Below are 22,049 nucleotides of genomic sequence, written 5' to 3'. Positions count from 1 at the left end.
GAAGAGCACTCTTAAATGGAAGCATGCAATTAAGGAAATTTCATTTTGGTCCTCAAAATTATTAAAAATTTTAATTGACCCTCATCGTGATAGATTGTATTAATTTGTATTTTTTTTTATAATTACAGATAAAATTCAAATGGGTTATACATGGTAGAAAAGAAAGGTGATAATACTCCTGCTTCCTGGATTACATGAAAGTCAGCTAGCTAAGTGTCAAGTTAAGTAGGGAGGAAACAAATGGGCTATCCATGTCAGTGTTAAATTAGTTTTAATAATTTAATTAACTTTAATATTATAGGGGCTAATTGATTTTTTAGAAATATTTTAAAAGATATTATATTTTATATTGAAATTTTAACATGATAATATTAGAGTTTATTTTAATTCATTTATAATAAAATTGGTGGGGTAACCGATTTGACTCCATAGAATTTTTCCATCTGAGATGCTCATGGCCGACGGCCAAGAAATTAAACATCCTTTAGTTGTGTACTTCATATGGAAGAATTTTTTTTTATAAATTTGTCATAACTGAGAATTGAACCATAAATATCTAGATGATAATTAAATATCCTGCCACAATAATATAGTCCTAGGGTCACTAAAGAAGGTCTGAGCTTAATAACATACTTGTAAAAAAAAATCTTATTAATCATTCAGGCACATACATTAATTAAAATAAATAATAAATATGAAAGATACTAGAATTTATTTGGTTCACAATTCTTAGGGTTAATGCATTCCATGTCTATAGATAGTTATCTATTATCTCTTTTTCTTTGATAAGATATTGGAGGTGGGGAAATCTTGCCCCTATAAGCGTAGTGTAGTTGGTACTCGGGTGGTAGTTTGTCATATTGGGTGAGGGATCTATTCTCATGCGATTCGCTCTCCACAAGGAAAAATGTCCAGCCACCTAGGAGGTCATTACGTACTGTGATTTATTTGTTCATATCTTATTAAGAGACTGACTACTGGATCGCTTGGGGTGAGCAAAATCACTTTTTTATCATATTGGAGATGGAAAAATCTTGCCCCTAAATGAAAGCCAAGTTAGTACTTGGGTGGTTGAGTTGCTTCATTAGGCAAAGATCGATTCTTGCATGATTCATTCCCCTGAATATTAACTGTCATCCTACCTAGGCGGTGGTCTCTTGATATCATAATTTACCTCTCTTCATCTCGCTGTAGGAACAGTGATGAAGAACACTTGTGATGAGCGAAATAACTTTTGCTTCATTGAGGTGAAGAAATCTCTTATACAAATCCAGTACAAAATACAAGAGAGAAAGTTTAACAGAAAAATAAGAATATATCTCTTCAAAGTGTGATTATGGTGATATGAACACAAGCTCTTGATTTAATTTTATAGATTCTAATCAAGTATTGATGTGATATATTTGATCGACTAAAAAATCATGTTTGATTTGGAATTGTTCACATGACATATCAATCTCATCCACGAAGAGGTCTTCGTTCATCATTGTTGTGGATGTGGCATCCTTGCGGTAGCTCGAACATCCTTTTGATCCACAACTTATATCTCTATTTTGGATCACATCCCATATGATATAAGGTTATCTAAACCTATTCATCGGACACCTAATACCACTCGCATCATATCTGCATTGTTGGATCAACTTTCATGTGATTTTTAAATCAGTATTGTCAAAATTGAGAGTTTAGGTAAAATTGTTAGAGCAATCATAAAATCGAATCGTATCGTAAAATCATAAGATTTTACATCATACTTTAAATCAATTTTAAAAGAAACCTTATATATTATTTTTAATTGATCATTAAATATTTTAATCCAAATTATAACATAAATCTACATATAGAACATTTTAATTTATATAATCATAAACTACACATATTTGAATTTTTAAACAACTAAATACTTACCATGAAAATACAACATAAACATAAATTCAAGTATAAACTTAAATCTAAAGATAAATAAAACACAAGATAACAAATTAATATAAATCATTCATAGACAAATGTAAATCTAAAATCGTCCCAAAACGATATCATTTTGTTCAAAATAATTCCCTTTTATTTACGATACAAAATCAATAAAATTATCTCAAAAATCATGTTTTTACAAATTTAAATGCGATTTTACGATTTTGATTCGATTTTACGATTTTGCTTCAATTTTATTTTAATACATGATCTTATCACGATTTTACTCGATTTTAATAAGTAAACTCGCGATTTTGATAACATTGTTTTAAATACTCGATATCGATTTTAGTCCACCAAAACTATTGGTTTGATCGATTGAAATATTTGATCTGTTAAACCCTATTTTTTTATGATTGAACATCCTTACTTAGTCGACTATGATTGAGTCTAAATAAGACGAGTCTATCTTTGTCTCAAATACCAAACACTCAACTTACCTTGTTCATATTTTCTTTCTGCTTCTTGTCTCTCAAATGCATTGAGTCATTATGACTCATTTTTTTGTACGCCTTCTCACTCTACTAGAATATTTTTTCATCAATCCACCAAAACCATTGGTTCGATTGATTGAAAGATTTGGTCCATTGAACCCCCATTTTTTATGACTATACCTCCTTACTTAGTTGACTACGACTGAGTCTAACTAAGATGAGTCTATCTGTGTCAAGGATCAATTACTCAACTTACCTTGTGCATATTTTTTCTCTGCTTTTTGTCTCTCAAATGTATTGAGCAATTCTTGTTGGTGCAATATCCTTCGGCCAAAATTGACCTGATTGACTAAGTTTGAGTCGACTCAAGCTTGAATATTGATGATTGAGTTTTGATGTTTGACAATATATGGAGATTGCAGATGTAATCATCTAATTGGAGAGATTGTTGACACAATTATCCTATGATCAATGATCGATCAATTAAATGTAAAGAATAGTCAAATTGATAAAAATTGATCGAATATTTGATTAGGAAAATTCTAACTGGAAATTAGATAGTGACCGATCAAGTACCAACTATGACTCCAAAATTGACAATTGACAGGATACTGGAGTGACAATTGACTCCAAAATTAATTGAAGTGTAAATACCAACTATGCCAATGGTACAGGTGCCTTTGAGATGAATAATAAAAATAAAGGGATCCCGCTGAAAAAAAAATCTAGAAACGGAATGCTCATGATGGTAATGGAGTTTAGTTGGCTTCCGTGTGGTCCGCCCACGTATTTCGAGGTCCCCACCCAGATTCCTGATCCGCTGTTTACCGCCGAAGATAGACCACCGCCATGGATTTCGTTTTTCTGGTGGTTGGCGCTTGGCACGACACAGTAGGCAACGTGTCGCAGCGAGTGTGACCTGACAGCTATTTGTTTGTTTGCCTCCCTGCACCTGATCAGATTTCGGCCCTTTGCTAAAGCGGGACCCACCCATGGCGGGAGCGCGATTCCGGTCCAAGTAAATGCAATCCGTAGCGGACGGCTTGGTCGTCCGGCTCGGTTATGGACCATGATAACGCTATTTATTTATTTATTTATATTCAGAATAAATTTATATTTTCAGAGAAATCTGTGGTTCAAACAAACTGTTCTCATAATTTGGATAATAATTTTATTTTATTTATTTATTTATTTATGCATTTTACAGTTTTTGATTCCTCTGTAGAGAGTTAAAATCTTAGGGCGCGATTTGGTATTATTAAAATTTTAAGGGGCGGAGTGCATTTTCTTTCTGAAAGAATGATAGAGTAGTGTTTGTCTTTCTCTGCAGTAGCGATCTCGATTCTCGACAGCGAGATGGGGCGAGGAGACTCGAAAACGGCGCGAGTTCAGATGGGGAAGACGAAGCTCGACTCGGGGTGGCTCGCGGCGAGATCCACGGAAGTATCCGCGACAGGCGTGCAGCTGACGACGACCCTCCCTCCCGCCGGCCCCAGCGCGCCGTGGATGGAGGCCGTAGTTCCCGGCACGTAAGTCGCCGCCCTTCTATTCTTCATGCTTGGTAAGGAACTTTCGACGGAATCCGGAGACGAAAAAAAACATCTTTGATAAGCCAATGTTGCTCAAGGATGCTGTTTGTTGGAGTAGTTGCAAAATCCCTAGGCCTCATTCGTGTTCTGGCTTCTTGAATCCTTGGAATTGGGTAACAAAAGAATCTTTGTTGCGCCACCTGTTGCTCAAGAATGCGGTTTGTTTTTAGTAATTTAGTTATCCCTAGTATCGAGTCCGGACTTAGGTATCAAATGACATCTTTGTTGCGCCAATGTTTATTAAGAATGCGGTTTGTTGGAATGATTTCCCTATGGCTAGTGCCCATTCAAGTCCTGATATCTTCAATCCTAACATATATTGGCAGTCTCATTTATGTGTGCTACTCAATGTGGAACTGGATAGCCAGATTGTGTTTGGAATGTGCTTTGCTATCCCAGTTTAACCGAAATTTAAGAAACTAACAGTAATAAATGCAACATCTGTAAAATTCTTAGGAAATTGGAGAAGTGAGTGCTTTAGTGAATTTTCAATTAGTAAATTAGACTTCCAAGTTCATGTATTTTCACAAACTAAGTAACTAAATTTCCTAAACTAGGTCCAATGGCCTCAATTCAATCATGTTTGCATGGATGAAAAGCAAATGGAAACTTAACCATGGGTGTTGAAAAATTATCATAGGATTTTCCAGAAAAACTGTAGAAATTAACATCTCCATTTGACGCGGTATACTTAATTTGGCTTTGTGCTACGGATTATTAATTTTTGCCATGTGGAAGAAATGCGCCTCTTAAAAATCTATCCACAATTGCCTATCTAGAATGTTGATTTGATTTGTAACTGCCTGATTTGTGAAAGCAGGGGGGATTGCCAAGCAAATTACTCAAAGAAGTTATGACTCATTGTAAGATTCTAGGATACAGGGTGCAAGAACAAATAGAAACGCAATGAGTTAGAAATGTGGGATTGGGTTATGAGCGTGACATTGCTTGAACCGGATTATGTATATGCATACACGTATAATGAATTGGTTCGATTCTTCATAAGAACTCCAAATTTGGTATGCTCACAGTTGAGGGAAGCTAAGCTACTTTGGAGTCAATATCACCATGCGATAGATTGTAGGGATGATAGTATGGACTATCGGTTAAAATGGTCTATATTTCATTGATGTCAAGTACATGGTGTGTGTTACAATTTGGTTTTAGAGCAAGACCCCTTTAATAAACCCCTTTAATTCTATTTAAAATTGTTCTAAGTTTTTAAGCTGTTAATTTTCTAATTCATTGGAGAATTGTTTAGGTTTATATTTTATAAATAAGTGGGACCTTTAAGGATGCATTGTTATAGAGAAAGTCAATTAAATCTTTTACTTGGATAAGTTGACGGATTATTTTATGAAGAATAAGTCATGATATTAATCTTACTATTTAATTAAGAATTTAGACCCTTTAATAACTAATTTTGGTAAAACCCAAAATGAAATTATGTTAATGTCCTTTTTTCTTTCCACACTAAAAATAATTTTAAGGCTTATTAGTAATTTCCTTTGGTTGTTTTTTATATAAAAGATATGCACTGCCATGGTTTTTTTGTGTCACATCTTAGAATTGACAACACTACGAGTAGAGAAGCTTCTATAAATACCTTGAGCCGGCGATGTTAGAAAGCCTACCTTTCTCGGCCTTTGTCTAAGATCAAGTGTAGTATCTGTTCTTATCAATTTAATATCTGATGTACAAATTAAATTAATTTTTTATGAGGGAGAGTCCATTACAGTAGCTTGCTGCTAGGGTTTTCGAGTGTCGCCCTTGTGTTTCACTACTGCATGGGCTTGGCGCACCCTTACCAAGTCCAATTTATAGGTCTAAGACACTAATTTACTCGTATTTATGCATTATATTACATATGCAATGCGTGTTCGTGATGGCTAGTCTATAAAAAGGGATTATGATCCCATTTATTTAATCCATTTTTTAGTTTTATTTTCTTTTGCCCAGAATACCTTTACCGGGTGAGAATTGTTCAACCGCTGTGCTACATCTTAGGCCCCATATCATGCCTTTTTATGTTTCATATGGTATAGAACCATAGGTAGTGGCATGTAGTTATGCAAGGTGAGGGCCCATTATGACAGTAAGATCCATGCATCGGAAAAAATGTAGGGGTGGAAACTAAGTGGATGCTTCACCAGATGCCATATGACTCACCATTTAGAACACCACAACACAATTCTTACTATTTGTCCATGTGATCCATGTACAAGAATGAGTGGCAGTAAGTTTTTTTATGTTTTATGTCATGATGAACTAGCCCATGTATATATAGTATTTTGATATGTTTGCAAAACAAATCTGAAAATTAATGGTTCCTATAGGATAAACTGATGCAATTGCTTTATTACAACTCATGATTGCTTGGTTGAAAATTCATGTGCATTCTAACAGTGAACCTAGATACCCTTTTTTGACATCTTGAAACAATTTTAGTTTTTATATTATTCTTCTCTCGGACAGAGTTTTGACAACTTTGCTGAAGAACAACTTGGTGCCAGATCCTTTCTATGGGCAAAACAATGAAGCAATAATAGATATTGCAGATTCAGGGAGGGAATACTATACATTTTGGTTTTTCACGACCTTTGAGTATAACATGGTAACATTCTTTTCATCCTTCATTTAATTTTGTTTTTGCCGCAACCATATAGAGTATTCAGTGTGAAGTTGGTTTTAAATAATCCTTCTTTGAATGAAATATTCTTTTTCATCATATATTTCTATCTAGCTTAGCCTTTCTGATTAAAGTTGGCAGATGAAGGATGATTGATGTGGTAACCTGTTATATCTCCTCATTGCTGACACTTTGGTGCACTATCAGTACTGGATGTACTTCTTAATGATAGCAAACAACAGTTTTCTCTAAACATAGATGACATAACCAAGATGTAAACAGAGAAATTCATAAATACTTTATGGACAGTTGATGTGGAGGAAGTACTGTTTGACCAATAAGAGATTCTGTTGTGCAGTGTATAGATATTAGATATTCTTACGCTACATAATTCATGAAAGAAAAAAAAAACAAGGAATATTATTGTTATATGAACAATATTATCACACAGTTGACCCTACCTAGTGGGAAAAGACTTGGTTGTTGTTGTATGAACAATATTATCACAAACCCCCCTGTCAAGTTAGAACATGGTAATCAACCATTCCTACCGTTTAGCTTGGAATTCAAAGTAGAAAATGGTACAACATGATGTCAGTTAAGAAATCAACAAGTTGATCTAGAACTGGTAAAGGAATGGAGATTTGTTTAATCATCACAGCATCTCTAATGACAATTAATTTTCAATATGATTCATTTGCTCTTGGAAAACCAGTTTTTGGGGAATTAAGTAGCTGCTTGGATTTGCTCACTTCATGAAAAACCAAAATTTGTAGATATCAAGTATACCCATCTTGTTACATAACTTACTGAAATACTAGAATGGTTATTTGAGGGCATCTCATATTCAATAAAATTGCACTGCATAATTGAACTTTTTTTTATATATTGACAAGAAGTTTGAAATACAAAGTTACATTTGAGTATTTTGACTGAGATCTTAGCAAGAAAAACCATATAATATGACTGCAGTCATCAATTAAAATAAGAAAATAATGAGAAGCAAACTGAGCAAGAATCCAACTAGGTCCCCAGATAGTGGAGTTGACTAAATCAAGTGGACAAGTAGATTGTTGATTATGGAAAAGGAACTCGAGGTAAAAAAGCAAGAATCAGACTAGGGCCCAAATACTGGAATTGACTAAATCAAGTGGATCAGTAGATTGTGCATTACGGAAAGGACACTCAGAGGTGTTTACCTGACTTTAAATAGTTGGGAGAAACACAACTTGAAGATGTCAATGCACTCAACGATGTCTACCATTCTCACAATTACCACACACTCGTTTATTAACTAAAAATTCTAACAGTCTTCTTTTTAATCTGATAATGTCTACACGTCCTTGTGGTATAGTTCTTGTACGTCATCCATTAAATAAGTAATATAATCATTTTGATGAAAATGTTGTGTAATTGATTTTGATTTTTCATTTCCTTTCAGTTAGCTTTGCAATCTCAGTAATTTTGTATCTTTCCTAATATAGACAGCAAATCAACATGTACATCTCAACTTCCGAGCAATTAATTATTCAGCGGATGTCTATTTGAATGGTCACAAAAAGAATCTTTCCAAAGGGATGTTCCGAAGGCATTCACTGGATATTACTGATATACTTCACCAGAATGGAATAAATATGCTTGCTGTTCTCCTTCATCCTCCTGATCATCCTGGTAGCATACCTCCTGAGGGTGGACAAGGTGGAGATCATGAGGTCTGAGCATTTCCTTAAGTATCTTTTTATTTAATTCCCTTCATAGTAAAAAATAATACGATTTAATTTATATTTGGCTAATTGTATTTTCTTTTTAAATTTGTTGTTTCAAGCAAGGATTGAAATCTCGTGCTTAGCCGGTCGAAATGGGCGAAATATTTTGTAATGCCCACCGACTGGCATGACTTGACACCAGGTCAGTAACTGCGGAGGCGTCGTGTGACCCCCGTTGTCGCGACGGAGGTGTCGTGTGACCTTGCTGCTGCTGCAGAGGGGTCGCACCGCCATTGCGGCAGCACCGGAGGGGTCGCGCGACCCCCGCGGCTACGGCGGAGGGGTCGCGCGACCCCCAACCACTGCGGCCGTACTGAGGTCGTGTTGTCGGGTTTTTAATTAAAACTAAACTTAGTTTAATTATCTCAATCAATTCTTAAGTATGATAAGGATAATCCAACAAGGCTTAATTAAATCCTAATAAAATTATCTAATTAAATATATATTTTATTTATTTTAATTCTAAAATATAAAATAAACTATTTATTTATTTATCTCCTAGCGATGTTATTATTTTTTTAATGGACCCAATTAATCCTTTACTTAAATAAATAGCCAAATATATTTCTTAAAATCCTAATCGAATTATCCCATTAAAACATATACAAATTTATTTAAAATTCTAATAAAATTTTATATATTCTTAGAACCCTCCACAGGGCTATGGTGCCGTGATGACCTCTGCAGAGGTCAATCGCAACCATGATTTTTTGGTTTAGTTAATTTTTTATTTTTAAATATATAATTTTTTATAAATAAACTATTATTAATAATAGTTATAAAAAATTAAAAATTATTTCAAAATTTTTAAATATTTTTAAAATTTAATAAATATTTTATAAAATAATTTTAAAATTTTAAAATTAAATATAAATTTAAAATAATCTAAAATTTAAAAAAAAATATAATTGTTAAACATTTCAAATAAATTTTTTAAAATTAAAAATTTACAAAAACATTAAAAAATAATTTAAGATTTTTAAATAATTTTATAATTATTTTTAACCTTTCAAATGATTTTATAATTTAAAATTTAGTTTTGAATTTTGAGAATTATTTATTTTTTAAAATAATTTTTATAAAAATTTAATAGGTATTATCGTATGATAAAATATTGAAATATAAATTCAACATTTCAAAATATAAAAATATAAAGCATATTTAATATTCAAATATTAATAAAATCAATATATATATTTAAAATGTTAAAAAATACTGAAACTATATTGGCACACCACACTATTATATTGGAACTGTATTGTTCTAGTCCAAGACCTGACCTAACCCTCGACACGGGTCTAGATTTTAAACTTTGTTTCTAACATTCTTTGTAAAATCAATTTGGTTTTGCTCATTCTGAGGATATCATTTTGCTCTCACATAATATAGTTGAATTTAGGTTTGCATTTATGCTACATGGTTGTTTCTGTTTCTTTTGGTTTGGGCAAGCAACAAAACGATAACTTCACTAAGCCTATAACATTTTCTCATTTGATTATGCTATTAACAAGCTAGACATGGTTGATGGTTATACTCCAGCTCAAGGAGTGTTAGACTACTTTATGTTACTATTTGTTGGACTAGTTTCGTACCAGTTCTTCTTATGGTCAAGGTTTAAAATCTCAACCTGTGCTGAGGTTTCAGTCCCGGACCGGAACGATATTGTTTCGGTATCATATCATGCGGTGCCGATATAATTTTATTTTTATTTTTAATTTTAAATATAAATAAATATTATTTTTATTAATATTTGATTATTAGATATGTTTTATATTTTGAGACATTGAATTTATATTTCAATATTTTCTCATAAGATAATGTCTAATAAATTTTTATATATTTTTTTTAAAATAAGTAATTTTCAAAATTCAAAACTAAATTTAAAAATTATAAAATCATTGAAAGGATAAAAATAATTATAAAATTATTTGAAAATATTAAATTATTATTTTTTGAATGTATTTGTAAATTTTTAATTTTAGAAAATATATTTGAAATATTTAAGAATTATATATATATATTTAAAAAATTTAGATTATTTTAAATTTATATTTAATTTTAAAATTATTTAATTTTTAAAAATTATTCTATAAAATATTTATTAAATTTTAAATTATTTTAAAATTTTGAAATAATTTTTTACTATTTTATAACTATTATTAAGAATAGTTTATTTATAAAAAAACACATTTAAAAAATAAAAAAATAAACTAAACCAAAAAAACTAAAAAAAATTATGATTGCGATGACCCGCGGAGGGCATCGCGACACTGAGGCCGGCCTCTGTGGAGGGTTTTAGGGATATATAAAATTTTATTAGAATTTTATTAGAGTTTTATAGAATTTTCAATAAATTTTTATATGTTTTAATGAGATAAGTCGATTAGGATTTTAAGAAATATATTTGGCTATTTTAAGTTAGGGATTGTTTAAATCTTTTAAAAAATAATAACATAGCTAGGAGATAAATAAATAAAAAAAATTATTATATGTTTTTAGAATTAAAATAAATAATATATATAATTAATTAGATAATATTATTAGGATTTAATTAAACTTCTTTGGATTATCCCTATCATAGTTAGGAATTGATTCAAATAATCAAACTAAGTTCAGTTTTAGTTAAAAAAAACTCAGTTGTAATTAAAAACCCAACGCGTGGGCTCGCCACGACCATGGGGGCGCGGTCGTTGGGGTTGCACGATTGCTTTGGTGCGGCTGTGGGGTCGTGCGGCTCGGCCGCTCTGGCGTGGCCGCAAGGACGTGTGATTGCTCCGACGCAACCGTTGGGGTCGACCCCTTTGCCGCAGGCGTGGGGGTCATGTGACGCCTCTGCCGCTTCCGCTGGGTCTAGTGCCGGTCGGCAGACGGAGTGAAATGTTTCTGCCGTTTTGATCGGCTCGGTACGAGATTTCAATCCTTGCTTATGGTACACTATGCCTATACTCTCTATAGATGCATAGATGGGGTCTTGTAAACAAAGTTGTGAATTTTTCTTCCTCAAATTTAAATGAATTGAAATTTAGTATATGGAAGAGTTTATTGGTTTAGTGATTTGGAAAACACAATCTAACTATGATTTTATTCCTAAATGTAACTTGCTAAATCAAATCAAGTGCTTTTATTTGTGTTAACTTAGTTGCATTTATTGATTTAATGTTCTGAATTGCTCCATTACCGTGGTTTAATTTACATTGACGGGCTAACCACCCAAAATAGATACATGCTGTCTCAGATTACCTGAATTTAGTTAAGTTTTGAAAAGATAAGAATTTAGAAGGATATACAACTGCCTTTGCTGACAAGTGGACAAGCATGTTCCTTGTATCAGATTGGAAAAGATGTTGCTGCTCAATATGTTCAAGGCTGGGATTGGATGACTCCAATAAGGTAGATGCTATCATTTTTGTTATTAATTCTTTAATCTTTCTGTGTTGATTGGCATTGCAAACTGAAATTTTGTACAATTTCAATGATATTCACATCCAATATTGATGTTATATCAGAAAACACTCCTAAAGTCTAATAAACATGAATTTGTACATTTCTAAAAAATTTCTCACTCTCCAACTGCCCCTCATCAAAGACGCAACTGTTTTTAGATCTCCATACAAAGTGTATCAAAACCGACATCGCAAGGTGTCTGACTTTAGTCAAGATAACGGTCTCCTTTGAAGACATGCCCAAAGACTCGCAACATCGGCCGATAGGTAGACATCTCCTACTCCATATGTAGCCACTCTTTGACCCTCCGCCATAAAATCGCTATATGAGGGCACTCAAAGAACAAGTGCTCCTGTGACACCATCTTCCGCCTACAAAAGACACAACACCGATCCTGCAGGTAGTCTAGTTTGTCTCTGGTGGGAAGTCGCCTCTGAGCCAACATCCAAAGTGTAATTGCATGGTTAGGCTGGATGTAGGGCTTCCATATTGTCGTTACTCGGGGCTTCTTAGGACTAAGATGCCTAAAGAAGTCATAAGTCTTGGATCCGACTCTGCCCTGTTCAAACCAATCTGCCAACTTCTGAATAGCACCTCACGGCGACCCAATAGCCGTAAGGATGAGGTCACGGATCTGCAACAACCGCTTGATCAGCGGGGAATCCGAGTGCACCGCCTCCCAAGTCCATACGTTCGCTCGCCTCAAATATGTATGATGCACCCATTTGATCCAAAGAGCATCCTCTTTTGCCTATATCCGCCAAAGTACATTAGCCAGTAAGGCAAGGTTCCAAGTTTTTATGTTGCGGAACCCTAATCCTCCTCCTTCTTTGGGCCGACACATATTCGCCCAAGACACTAGGGGTGTTTGGATGCCCACATAAAAGACCTGCAAATGTTATAAATGCGACCAATAATATCAAGGGGATAGGAAGTATAGAGAGCCAAAAGCATTCCCTCCTTGTAACACCGAGGTGATGAGTTGTGCCTTTCCCGCATAAGAAAGTGTCTTCTTTGGCCAACATTACTAGAGAGTCAAGGAGTGGGCTATAATCCGATATCCGTAGATGCTCCGGTATTCCCAAATATCAAATGGGCATAGTCCCCTCTTCGAAGCCCATAAGAGAAAGTAGCTACATGCGCGTTGAGTCATCCACTCCAGCTAAGTCCCGCAGTTACCCCAGACATTTGCAAACAAGAAGATAATGCCCCTACTAATGCCTTATCCCCCGACTGAATAATAATAAGTCATCGCGTACGCCAAGTGCACCAATCTGTGATGACCACACCAAGGATGAAATATGAAATCTGAACTGTCCGTGTACTGCTGTGTCTACTGCCGAATATCAAATAAGCAGAGAGAGGGCCCCCTGTCGTAGTTCTCTTGCCCCTTTGAAGAATCCAAAAGACCCAATTAATGGCTAGAGAAAATGTAGTGGTTACACACCACTATCCAAGATATAAACTTTGTAAGAAATTGTAAATCAATAAGCGCCTCACGTAGAAACTCCCAATGAACTAAGTCAAAGGCCTTTTGAAGGTCAACCTTCATAATGCATCTAAGAGAGATGTGCTTCCTGTGATATCTCCGACAGAGCTCCTGTGCCAGGTGGGTATTATCTGTAATGAGACATCCATGAACAAAAGTTGCTAGAAATTGATTATCCCTTCTACTACCTCGGACAATCTCGAAACCAATATCTTAGAGATGACCTTGCAGAATATTGTACAGCAAGAGATCGGTCTATAATCTGTCACCATGCTAGTGTGGGTTGATTTCAGGACAAGCACAATCAGAGCGTGATTCAATCTCCTATTTGTGAAAACTCCATAACCACAATAGTGAAGTCCGACCCCACAATGTCCCAAGAGTGCTTGAAGAATTTAGAGCTATACCCATCCAGGAATTTAGAATTTTCTGGCCGAATGTCATGCAAGAGTGAGGAAAATCTACTGTGTGGTCAACAATCTCCCCTAGCTGGCGGTGGAAGTGCTCTGTGAAAACGTTGACCACCTCACCAAATGCCCATCTGGCTTCTCCACTGCAATGATCTTTTTACATTTATTATTACGCTTTACCAGAGCATGAAAAAAAGTAGAGTTTCGGTCCACTTGCTTGAAGTAGCCAATCTTTGCACGTTGCATAGAGAAAGAGTGTTTTGCAACATTTCGACGAGCTGCAGTTTGCTGTAACTCCTTGTAATCCTCAGTCATATGTGATATAGCCATGCAATAAATCATCGCCTTGTGCCTCCTCTAGCCATACTCGGGCAGCAGCAGCTCAGACAGATATATGTTGATAATGCTCAGCGTTTAGCTTCTTCAAATCTGATTTCAAAGTCTTTAAGATATGTGAGAGCTCATATTGTTTGTTGCTGCATTCCAATTGTTGCTTGTATTCCACCCATTTCATTTCTACTAGTTGTGAGAGCGAGTCATGTTGGGTCCAAATATTGAAGAATTTGAATGGCTTCTGAATTCGGACTCCTTCACCCAAGATCGAAACCAAACACACCCAGGAGGTGTAAATTCTGCGAATCTCTGTAACTCAGCATCTAACCATTCTCTATTAATAAGCGCTCGATCCAATTTGCTACATATATTAACATTTGTCCATGCGCATCTTTAGCTTGTATACGATAAATCCTCCAATCTAGCAAGGCTCACAAAATTCTGAAAATCCGCAATGCAATGTTGAGTGACTGGTAACCCTCCACACTTGTCCTCAACCGTTAAGTAAGAATTAAAATCCCTAAGGACCAACCATGGCATTCCCTTATCTGCAGAAATGTGCTGAAGCCTTTCCCACAAGACCTTCCTCCCCACCTCGGTAATTTGACCATAGATAAACGTGACTGCAACGAGCTTACGAGACATCCTGCAACGGACTTGACAGTGAACGAATTGCTCATGCTACTCCGTCTCCTCCAAATCAACCCTCTAGTCATCCGAAATTAGAAGTATATGGTTCCTACTCCCTTGGTTGTCTTGTTGTTTCACTTGTAGATGTTGGAACTGACGTAACTTCAACTTTTGATATCCCTCATCCAATAGTTTTGTCTCCAACACACCCAATATACATAACTTCGCACTGCAAAAGAGGGACTCCACCTCCGTTTGCTTGAGGCCTTTGTTAAGGCCTTGAATGTTCCAAGAACCGATCTTCATGCGGCCTGAAACGGCTTAAGCCTTCCAGAGGTATGCGTATGCTGCAGCCCTGTATTTGTATTACATGGTGCTGCTGTTTGTTCTAGTCTCTGCTGTTTATCAGGCCGACGCAATGAGCCAGCCACGGCCCTTGGTCTCTCGTCCTCCCTTACTTCAACCTCTGTTGCTAGGGCCTTTCCTTTGCTGCAAGTAACTGAAGATATGTTTTCTGAGTTCCCTCCGGAATAGGGAGGCCAATAACATTTTCCAATAGCCTATTTTGTTGCACCATAGGAATCTGGTTTTGTCTTTTGTAGCTTCTCCTCTGATACAGGACGTCCCATTTCCTGTGGCCCCCTTGCGGTGGATCATTATCCTCTATGAGAGCCTCCTTACCCTTCTGAACAACCTGATGAGAAGCAACTCCCACACCTATCTCCACAGCCGGTTGTTCATTAACTTGACTCACCGGTTTTGGTAATTCCGGAACTGGATGATGAGTGTTCATTGGATTTTCTGCAGCGATTAACACCTTTGCATTCTCAATTATCTTAGGGCACATCGAGTCATCATCCCTCTTTACAATACTCTCCTTGCCTACCAATGTATTTGTTTTATGATGATGGACAGCAGGCTCCTTTCCCAGTGGAGACCCAGATTGTTCAGCAAAATCATTACGTACTTGTACTAGTGCTTGTCGACTCTAACCTTCCGTCCAGTGTGGATGTTTCTCACTTGTTATCACAGTCCCTGGATGTTGAATTACTTCTGCAGTAACATGTGATGGTGATTGGATGTTGCTCCCAACTCCGCATTGATAGAACATTTTTGTTGATTAACTTTGAGAAAGATATGCCTACTCCTGCTTATTTTACACATTTTTGTTAAATGGAAGCACTGTGTTGGTTTCCATTGTTTCCTATGTAGGTTAATATATTTTCTTATTTACTCAAAATTCTCCAAAATTACAGTAAGTGCATATTTGTCGATATATTCTTAAGCAAGCCATGTCTGTAAGCAGATTGCCATGTTAAGATGGACTTGTGCCTTTGGTTTTGTTATCCATTCATGAGTTATGTTCATCCAACGTATCACAATAAAATGATATATACGGCAGGAAATGATCCACATAAATGACTCTAGTAGTCAGGCACCATTTATTATTATTGTTGTACGAATCATGAAAATTTTAGATTGAAACACAAATGTTGACCGATATGGAGTGGCTTTGGCTAAGAATAAAAATACTCAAGCCCAAGTTATTTGTAGTAGACAGCATTCACCAGGCCATGAATATGCTTGTGAGGTATGACAGGACTACAATGTTATTCTGTTTCATTACATTCAGATGTGCTATGTGTGCCGGTACCCACCAATATGCCATACTTATTAGTGCTTTGGCAACCAGCCTCCAAGCGTTATTTGGACCATTGATTTTTAAGTTTATTAAATACTCTTTTAGAAACATCTTATGGAAAATCCTTTCAGTTCCCAAGACCACTTATGCTCACAAGGTCGAACCTCGATATATACTTATTTGGAGGATGTATGAGTTGATAATCACTAGATACCTTTGCCTTTTTAGTTTGCTGTAAGGTAAAGAATGATTCGAGTAACTGTGACATACCCAAATTGAAGAGGAGTTGATAAGGTGTAGCATGTATTGCAAATGAAAAGTTTTGTTCATGTGACCAATGGACTGCTGGTGGTGTTCACATAATGAAATAGTACTCTTAATTTTCTGTCTTTTTCTGACTTCAATAATAACAGATATTATATATTGATAAAACCAATTGTTCACTTGTGCTTCATCCACATGGTAAAACATGCCTTGTAGTAAAAATGTAGATCTTGTAAGCTTTTTAATATTAGCATTGCTCGGCTAGTGTTGGTAAGATTCACCAAAGTGTGTTGTTGCTTCAGTTTTATATTGTTAGACACAACTTGTTATTGAATATGAGTAAGGTTACTATAATATTATAATTTATAACTCCACGCGAAGGGCTAATATTGTTTTCCCAAACTAGCTGCTGCTAAAAAATCTGTTTGACTTATTATTCCACCTTTGGATATTTTTGTAATGTAATGATAATCACCATCAAGTAGTTACTTGAAACACAAAACATTGCATGTATTGTGAGATAAAAAATCAGCAGTTTCCTTCAAGTGACAAAACTAAGTTTGGGGGCTAATGTTGCGCTTGAGAGAGTTTAGCGCTGAGAGAATCCGAAGTGTGAGGTGAGAAGTACTCAAATAGCCAAAACATCCTACAAAAGCCAAGAAAATGCTAAATTTGCAACAAGTTTGTTTTATGCATGCGGCTAAGAGTTGTAAAATGGAAATTTCACACTAATGCTGCTTATTCGCCTTACCTTTTTAGCTCATGCTACAATAATTTTGTTGGTTTCATACTTTTATCGTAGTCAATAGCTGTATATTTTGGATTTTCTGGTAGCTTACATCTATTTTTCACTTAAATGCAGAGATAGGAACACTGGGATTTGGGATGAAGTATCAATTCAAGTTACTGGGGTGAGGTTTATTATGTTTTTTTTGTGAAGTCAGCATGCTTCTTTCTATAAATTATTGTCTTGCTACAAACACATTAGGTTTTTGTCTTACAGTATACTTCATACCTATCCCAGAATTTCTTCTACATTTTTTATACTATACCTATGTTCTGTCACACATTATATTTTCTTTTAATCTTATACTTCATTAGTGAGCATCAGAGTATAGTTGGATTTAGTGATGGCCAATGTTAGTTCTTGCAGCCATGGTGTTAGTGGTTTCATGCATGTCTTTCTGCATTTCTTTTGCATTAGTAAGTTATTGGCATTCTTTTGAATTTCCAACTAATTTATAGTTTGTATATGAATATTTGTGACAGCATAGTTAGGTTCCAATATTTTTGTGGTATATTTCATCGTTTCTTCCTTCTGAGGCAGCCTGTGAAGATTTCTGATCCACATTTGGTCTCAACCTTTTTTGACAACTTCAAGAGAGCATATCTGCACACTACTCTTGAACTAGAAAACAAAAGTTCATGGCTTGCAGAGTGCATATTGTCTCTCCAGGTTAAAATTGAAATAGAGGAGAACATCTGCCTGGTCGAACATCTTCTATCTTATGAGTTGTCAGTTCCACCAGAAACCCTGATCCAGTTCACTATACCACCGGTGTGTATATTCTTGTATTCTTTTAGCTGCTTTTCTACCTATGCTCTTTGATTTTAAGCAGTTTATACTTGTGATGATAGTTATGTAGTATGTGCTGTAAGCTAGTTTTATTAAGTAACATGGACAATGTTATTCACTTTGATGACTTGGCAATTTATAAACACCGTTTTTCTAGACCAACTCCAATTCTTTTGCGCAAAGCTGTGAGATCCTTCTAGAGGCTCTTTCTCTATTGTTTGAGGGCGTCATCCTCTGCCTACGTAGACTTTATAATATTGAGTTCATCTTTACAATGTAAATTAATTGTAAGAAAAACTTCAATAATCTTTTTTGTCATATATTCTATAATTCTTTAGACATTTTAATTCATCTTATACTTAAATTATTTATTTTAAAATAATATAATTAGTTTTATGCTTTCATATAGGTTTATATTAACCCAAATGACACAAACCATATGACACGATTAACATGGTATGACACACTGATTGCATTGTAGGTAGTTGCTTAATGCCTTCATCCTTTTCCCTCCTTTACACTATCATTTCATAAATTGACACTTGGCCTTGGCCAGTTTTGGTTTAAAAAAAAAGAAGCAAAATATGATGTTAGATTATTGTTTTAATTTCATCATTAGTTGATTTAGTAAACTACTACATAGTAATACTACTCACTCATCAATCAGTTTAAACAAGTATCATAGTAATATCCATAACGATATATCCAGACAAACATCCTTTCAAAATTGATAGGAATAATCAATTACCTTCTTTTTGTTAGATTTTCATAAGATTTACACTTAAAATCTTGTGGCATGTTTTAGAGACTTCCTCTAAGCTTGGTATCTAACACACTGAGTAATCAGACAACAAGCATTAGAAGCATCTATCTTCGTAGTTATGCACTGAAATTGCCATATCTTCTATATAATGTGGACAGTGATTTTTCAATATTAAGCCACTGATACTTGTTATATATCAGATGTTCTTCTACAAGCCTAATCTATGGTGGCCAAACGGCATGGGTAAGCAATCACTATATGACGTTGAGATATCAGTTGAAGTTAAAGGATTTGGTGAATCTGATTCATGGAGCCATTGTTTTGGCTTCAGGAAAGTTGAAAGTACTATAGATGATGCTACTGGTGGTAGGTACGAATTGAATTTGAAAATCTGTTGTATAGTTGAACTCTCTGTTTCCAACATTATGGACTACATTGAACTTGTACTCTTTTACAGATTGTTCAAGGTGAATGGAGAAAAAATTTTCATCCGTGGAGGAAATTGGATACTATCGGATGGTCTTTTGAGGCTTTCAAATCGGAGATACATGACCGACATTAAGTTCCATGCAGATATGAATTTCAACATGCTTCGATGTTGGGGTGGTGGAATAGCTGAGAGACCAGAATTCTATGAATATTGTGATAAGTATGGGTTGCTGGTAAGATGATCTGCTATCTGAAAGTTATAAATCTTGGTTTGTTTTCCATCTCTTCTGGTTTTTTTAGACTGTCAAGAAAACCATTCCTTGCCTTTCCTCTCTCTTTGTGATATGTAGGATGTTTTTGTTTGGCAAGGGATAGTGCTTTTTTTTTTTAAAATTTTGTCTAATGTGTCTTAGAAACTCTTTCTATACAGGTTTGGCAAGAATTTTGGATAACAGGAGATGTTGATGGACGAGGTGTACCTGTATCCAATCCTGATGGACCTTTGGACCATGACCTTTTCATGCTATGTGCAAGGGATACTGTCAAACTCCTTAGGAACTATGCTAGTCTTGCTCTTTGGGTCGGTGGTAACGAACAAGTTCCTCCAGAAGATATAAATACAGCTTTAAAAAGTGACCTGAAGCTCCATCCTTTGTTTGATGCAACGACAAAAGATTTGATTGATGATATGAAGGACCCAAGTCAATATCTTGATGGCACACGAGTTTACATACAAGGATCTATGTGGGATGGTTTTGCAGACGGAAAGGGTGATTTTACTGATGGGCCTTACGAGATACAATACCCAGAGAATTTTTTCAAGGATAATTTTTACACCTATGGGTTCAATCCTGAGGTTGGTTCTGTTGGAATGCCAGTAGCAGCTACAATCAGGTCCACAATGCCACCAGAAGGATGGTTAATACCGCTATTTAACAAGAACTCTGATGGTTACATAGAGGAAATTCCAAACCCTATATGGGCCTATCACAAATACATTCCATATTCAAAGCCAGGGAAAGTTCATGATCAGATTGCAGATTATGGGTGTCCGAAAGACTTGGACGACTTCTGTGACAAGGTGATCATCTCTCTCTCTCTACGTCAATATCTGTCGAAGTTTGTTTTCAGCAATGCCCTTGTTCAATTTGTTTCAGGCACAGCTTGTCAATTATGTCCAATACAGAGCCCTACTCGAGGGTTGGACGTCTCGCATGTGGACTAAGTACACGGGTGTGCTAATTTGGAAGACTCAAAATCCTTGGACAGGCCTCCGGGGTCAGTTTTATGATCATCTTCTTGACCAAACCGCAGGCTTCTTCGCTTGTCGATGTGCTGCAGAGCCAATTCACGTCCAGCTTAATCTTGCTAGTTATTTCATAGAGGTACCGAAGATCAAGCTCAAACCTTGTCCTCATTAATTTCAATCTCTTGAAGTTCTCAAGAGCTATCTTTCATGTGTTAGGTTGTGAATACAACTTCGGCTGAACTTTCAAATCTGGCGATAGAAGTTTCGGTCTGGGACTTGGAGGGAGGATGCCCATTTTACAAAGTTACCGAAACAATCGTGGTACCGCCCAAGCAAGTAGTAGAAGTTGTCAAACTGAAGTATCCAGATTCAAAGAATGCACGCCCAGTTTATTTTCTCCTTCTCAAGCTCTTCAGAGTGTTGGATTCTGCCATCTTATCTCGGAACTTTTATTGGTTACATCTGCCTGGCAAAGACTTCAGGTTATTGGAGCCATATCGAGAAAAGCGAGTACCACTTGAGATTACTTCAGAAGTTCTTATTTCAGGTCCAACCTACAAAGTCAATATGAGATTAAAGAACTTATCAAAAAGCTCTAGAAGTCTAATATGCAAGACAATGGATGACAAAAAGGACGGTTTTAGCGATTTGGATACATCAACTGAGTTCATGACCTCCGAACAAAACCAATGCGGCATCCTAAGGAGATTTTCTGGAGCCCTTGGGTTCTCGAGGCCAGTCAATGCACCCATCGTGGTTGAAGTAAACGGCGAAGATTCAGGAATTGCCTTTTTCCTTCATTTCTCAGTTCATGCTGCAAGGGAAGTTCAAAGGAAATTTGAAGACACGAGAATACTCCCAGTCCATTATTCCGACAACTACTTTTCCCTTGTTCCCGGCGAAACAATGAATGTGACTATTGACTTCGAGGTTCCTTCGGGAGTCACTCCGCGAATCACTCTTAGCGGTTGGAATTATCATGAAGATCTGGTTATCTTTTGAACTCCAACTCCAGCTGGTAGAACAGCTTATTAAACCCTTTTAGCTGGTAATTGAGCATGTTCCCTGACAAATAATGTTGGTGTAGGCTACCTAGTGGTTCGAGTAAAGTCTTCGATTGAGGGAATGATTGTCCTAAGTTGTAGTATGTGGCTAAGCTCGATCGATCGAGTGCTCAAAGTTGTTAGATGTCGAACAATGACATTGGCCTGATCTAGAGTTGTGAGATATCCTAAACTACTCTCTGATCTTCTATGAATTGGGCTAAAAGCTTTTAAGGAAATGAAATAAATTTGGAAAATTCTATAAATTTTGATATAGATTTGAACATTCAAACTACGAGGACTGGATTTTTTTTTTTTAAAAAAATAAATTTTGGAGGAAATTGTTTTTTTTTTCTAAAAAATTGTGCTATGCCAAATATTATATATC

The 22,049-nt window shown here is 35.6% G+C and overlaps 1 protein-coding gene and 1 pseudogene across 1 annotated transcript; both read left to right on the top strand.

Annotated features, from left to right (window-relative positions):
• The first annotated feature begins 3,720 nt into the window (after positions 1 to 3,720).
• On the top strand, positions 3,721 to 21,927 carry LOC121997643 (mannosylglycoprotein endo-beta-mannosidase-like). Its single transcript, XM_042552163.1, has 11 exons — positions 3,721 to 3,934; positions 6,470 to 6,608; positions 8,108 to 8,335; positions 11,721 to 11,779; positions 17,464 to 17,512; positions 17,929 to 18,159; positions 19,141 to 19,310; positions 19,398 to 19,602; positions 19,800 to 20,450; positions 20,527 to 20,754; positions 20,835 to 21,927. Exons 1-11 carry the CDS (start codon positions 3,762 to 3,764, stop codon positions 21,618 to 21,620), a joined length of 2,919 nt encoding a protein of 972 aa, XP_042408097.1. The 5' UTR covers positions 3,721 to 3,761; the 3' UTR covers positions 21,621 to 21,927.
• Positions 5,625 to 5,801, top strand: LOC121998907 (annotated as a pseudogene).
• Positions 21,928 to 22,049: the final 122 nt, after the last annotated feature.

The sequence above is a fragment of the Zingiber officinale genome, chromosome 6A, assembly GCF_018446385.1.
Source record: "Zingiber officinale cultivar Zhangliang chromosome 6A, Zo_v1.1, whole genome shotgun sequence".
Lineage (NCBI taxonomy): Eukaryota > Viridiplantae > Streptophyta > Magnoliopsida > Zingiberales > Zingiberaceae > Zingiber > Zingiber officinale.
This window is presented reverse-complemented; position numbering and strand designations above follow the sequence as displayed.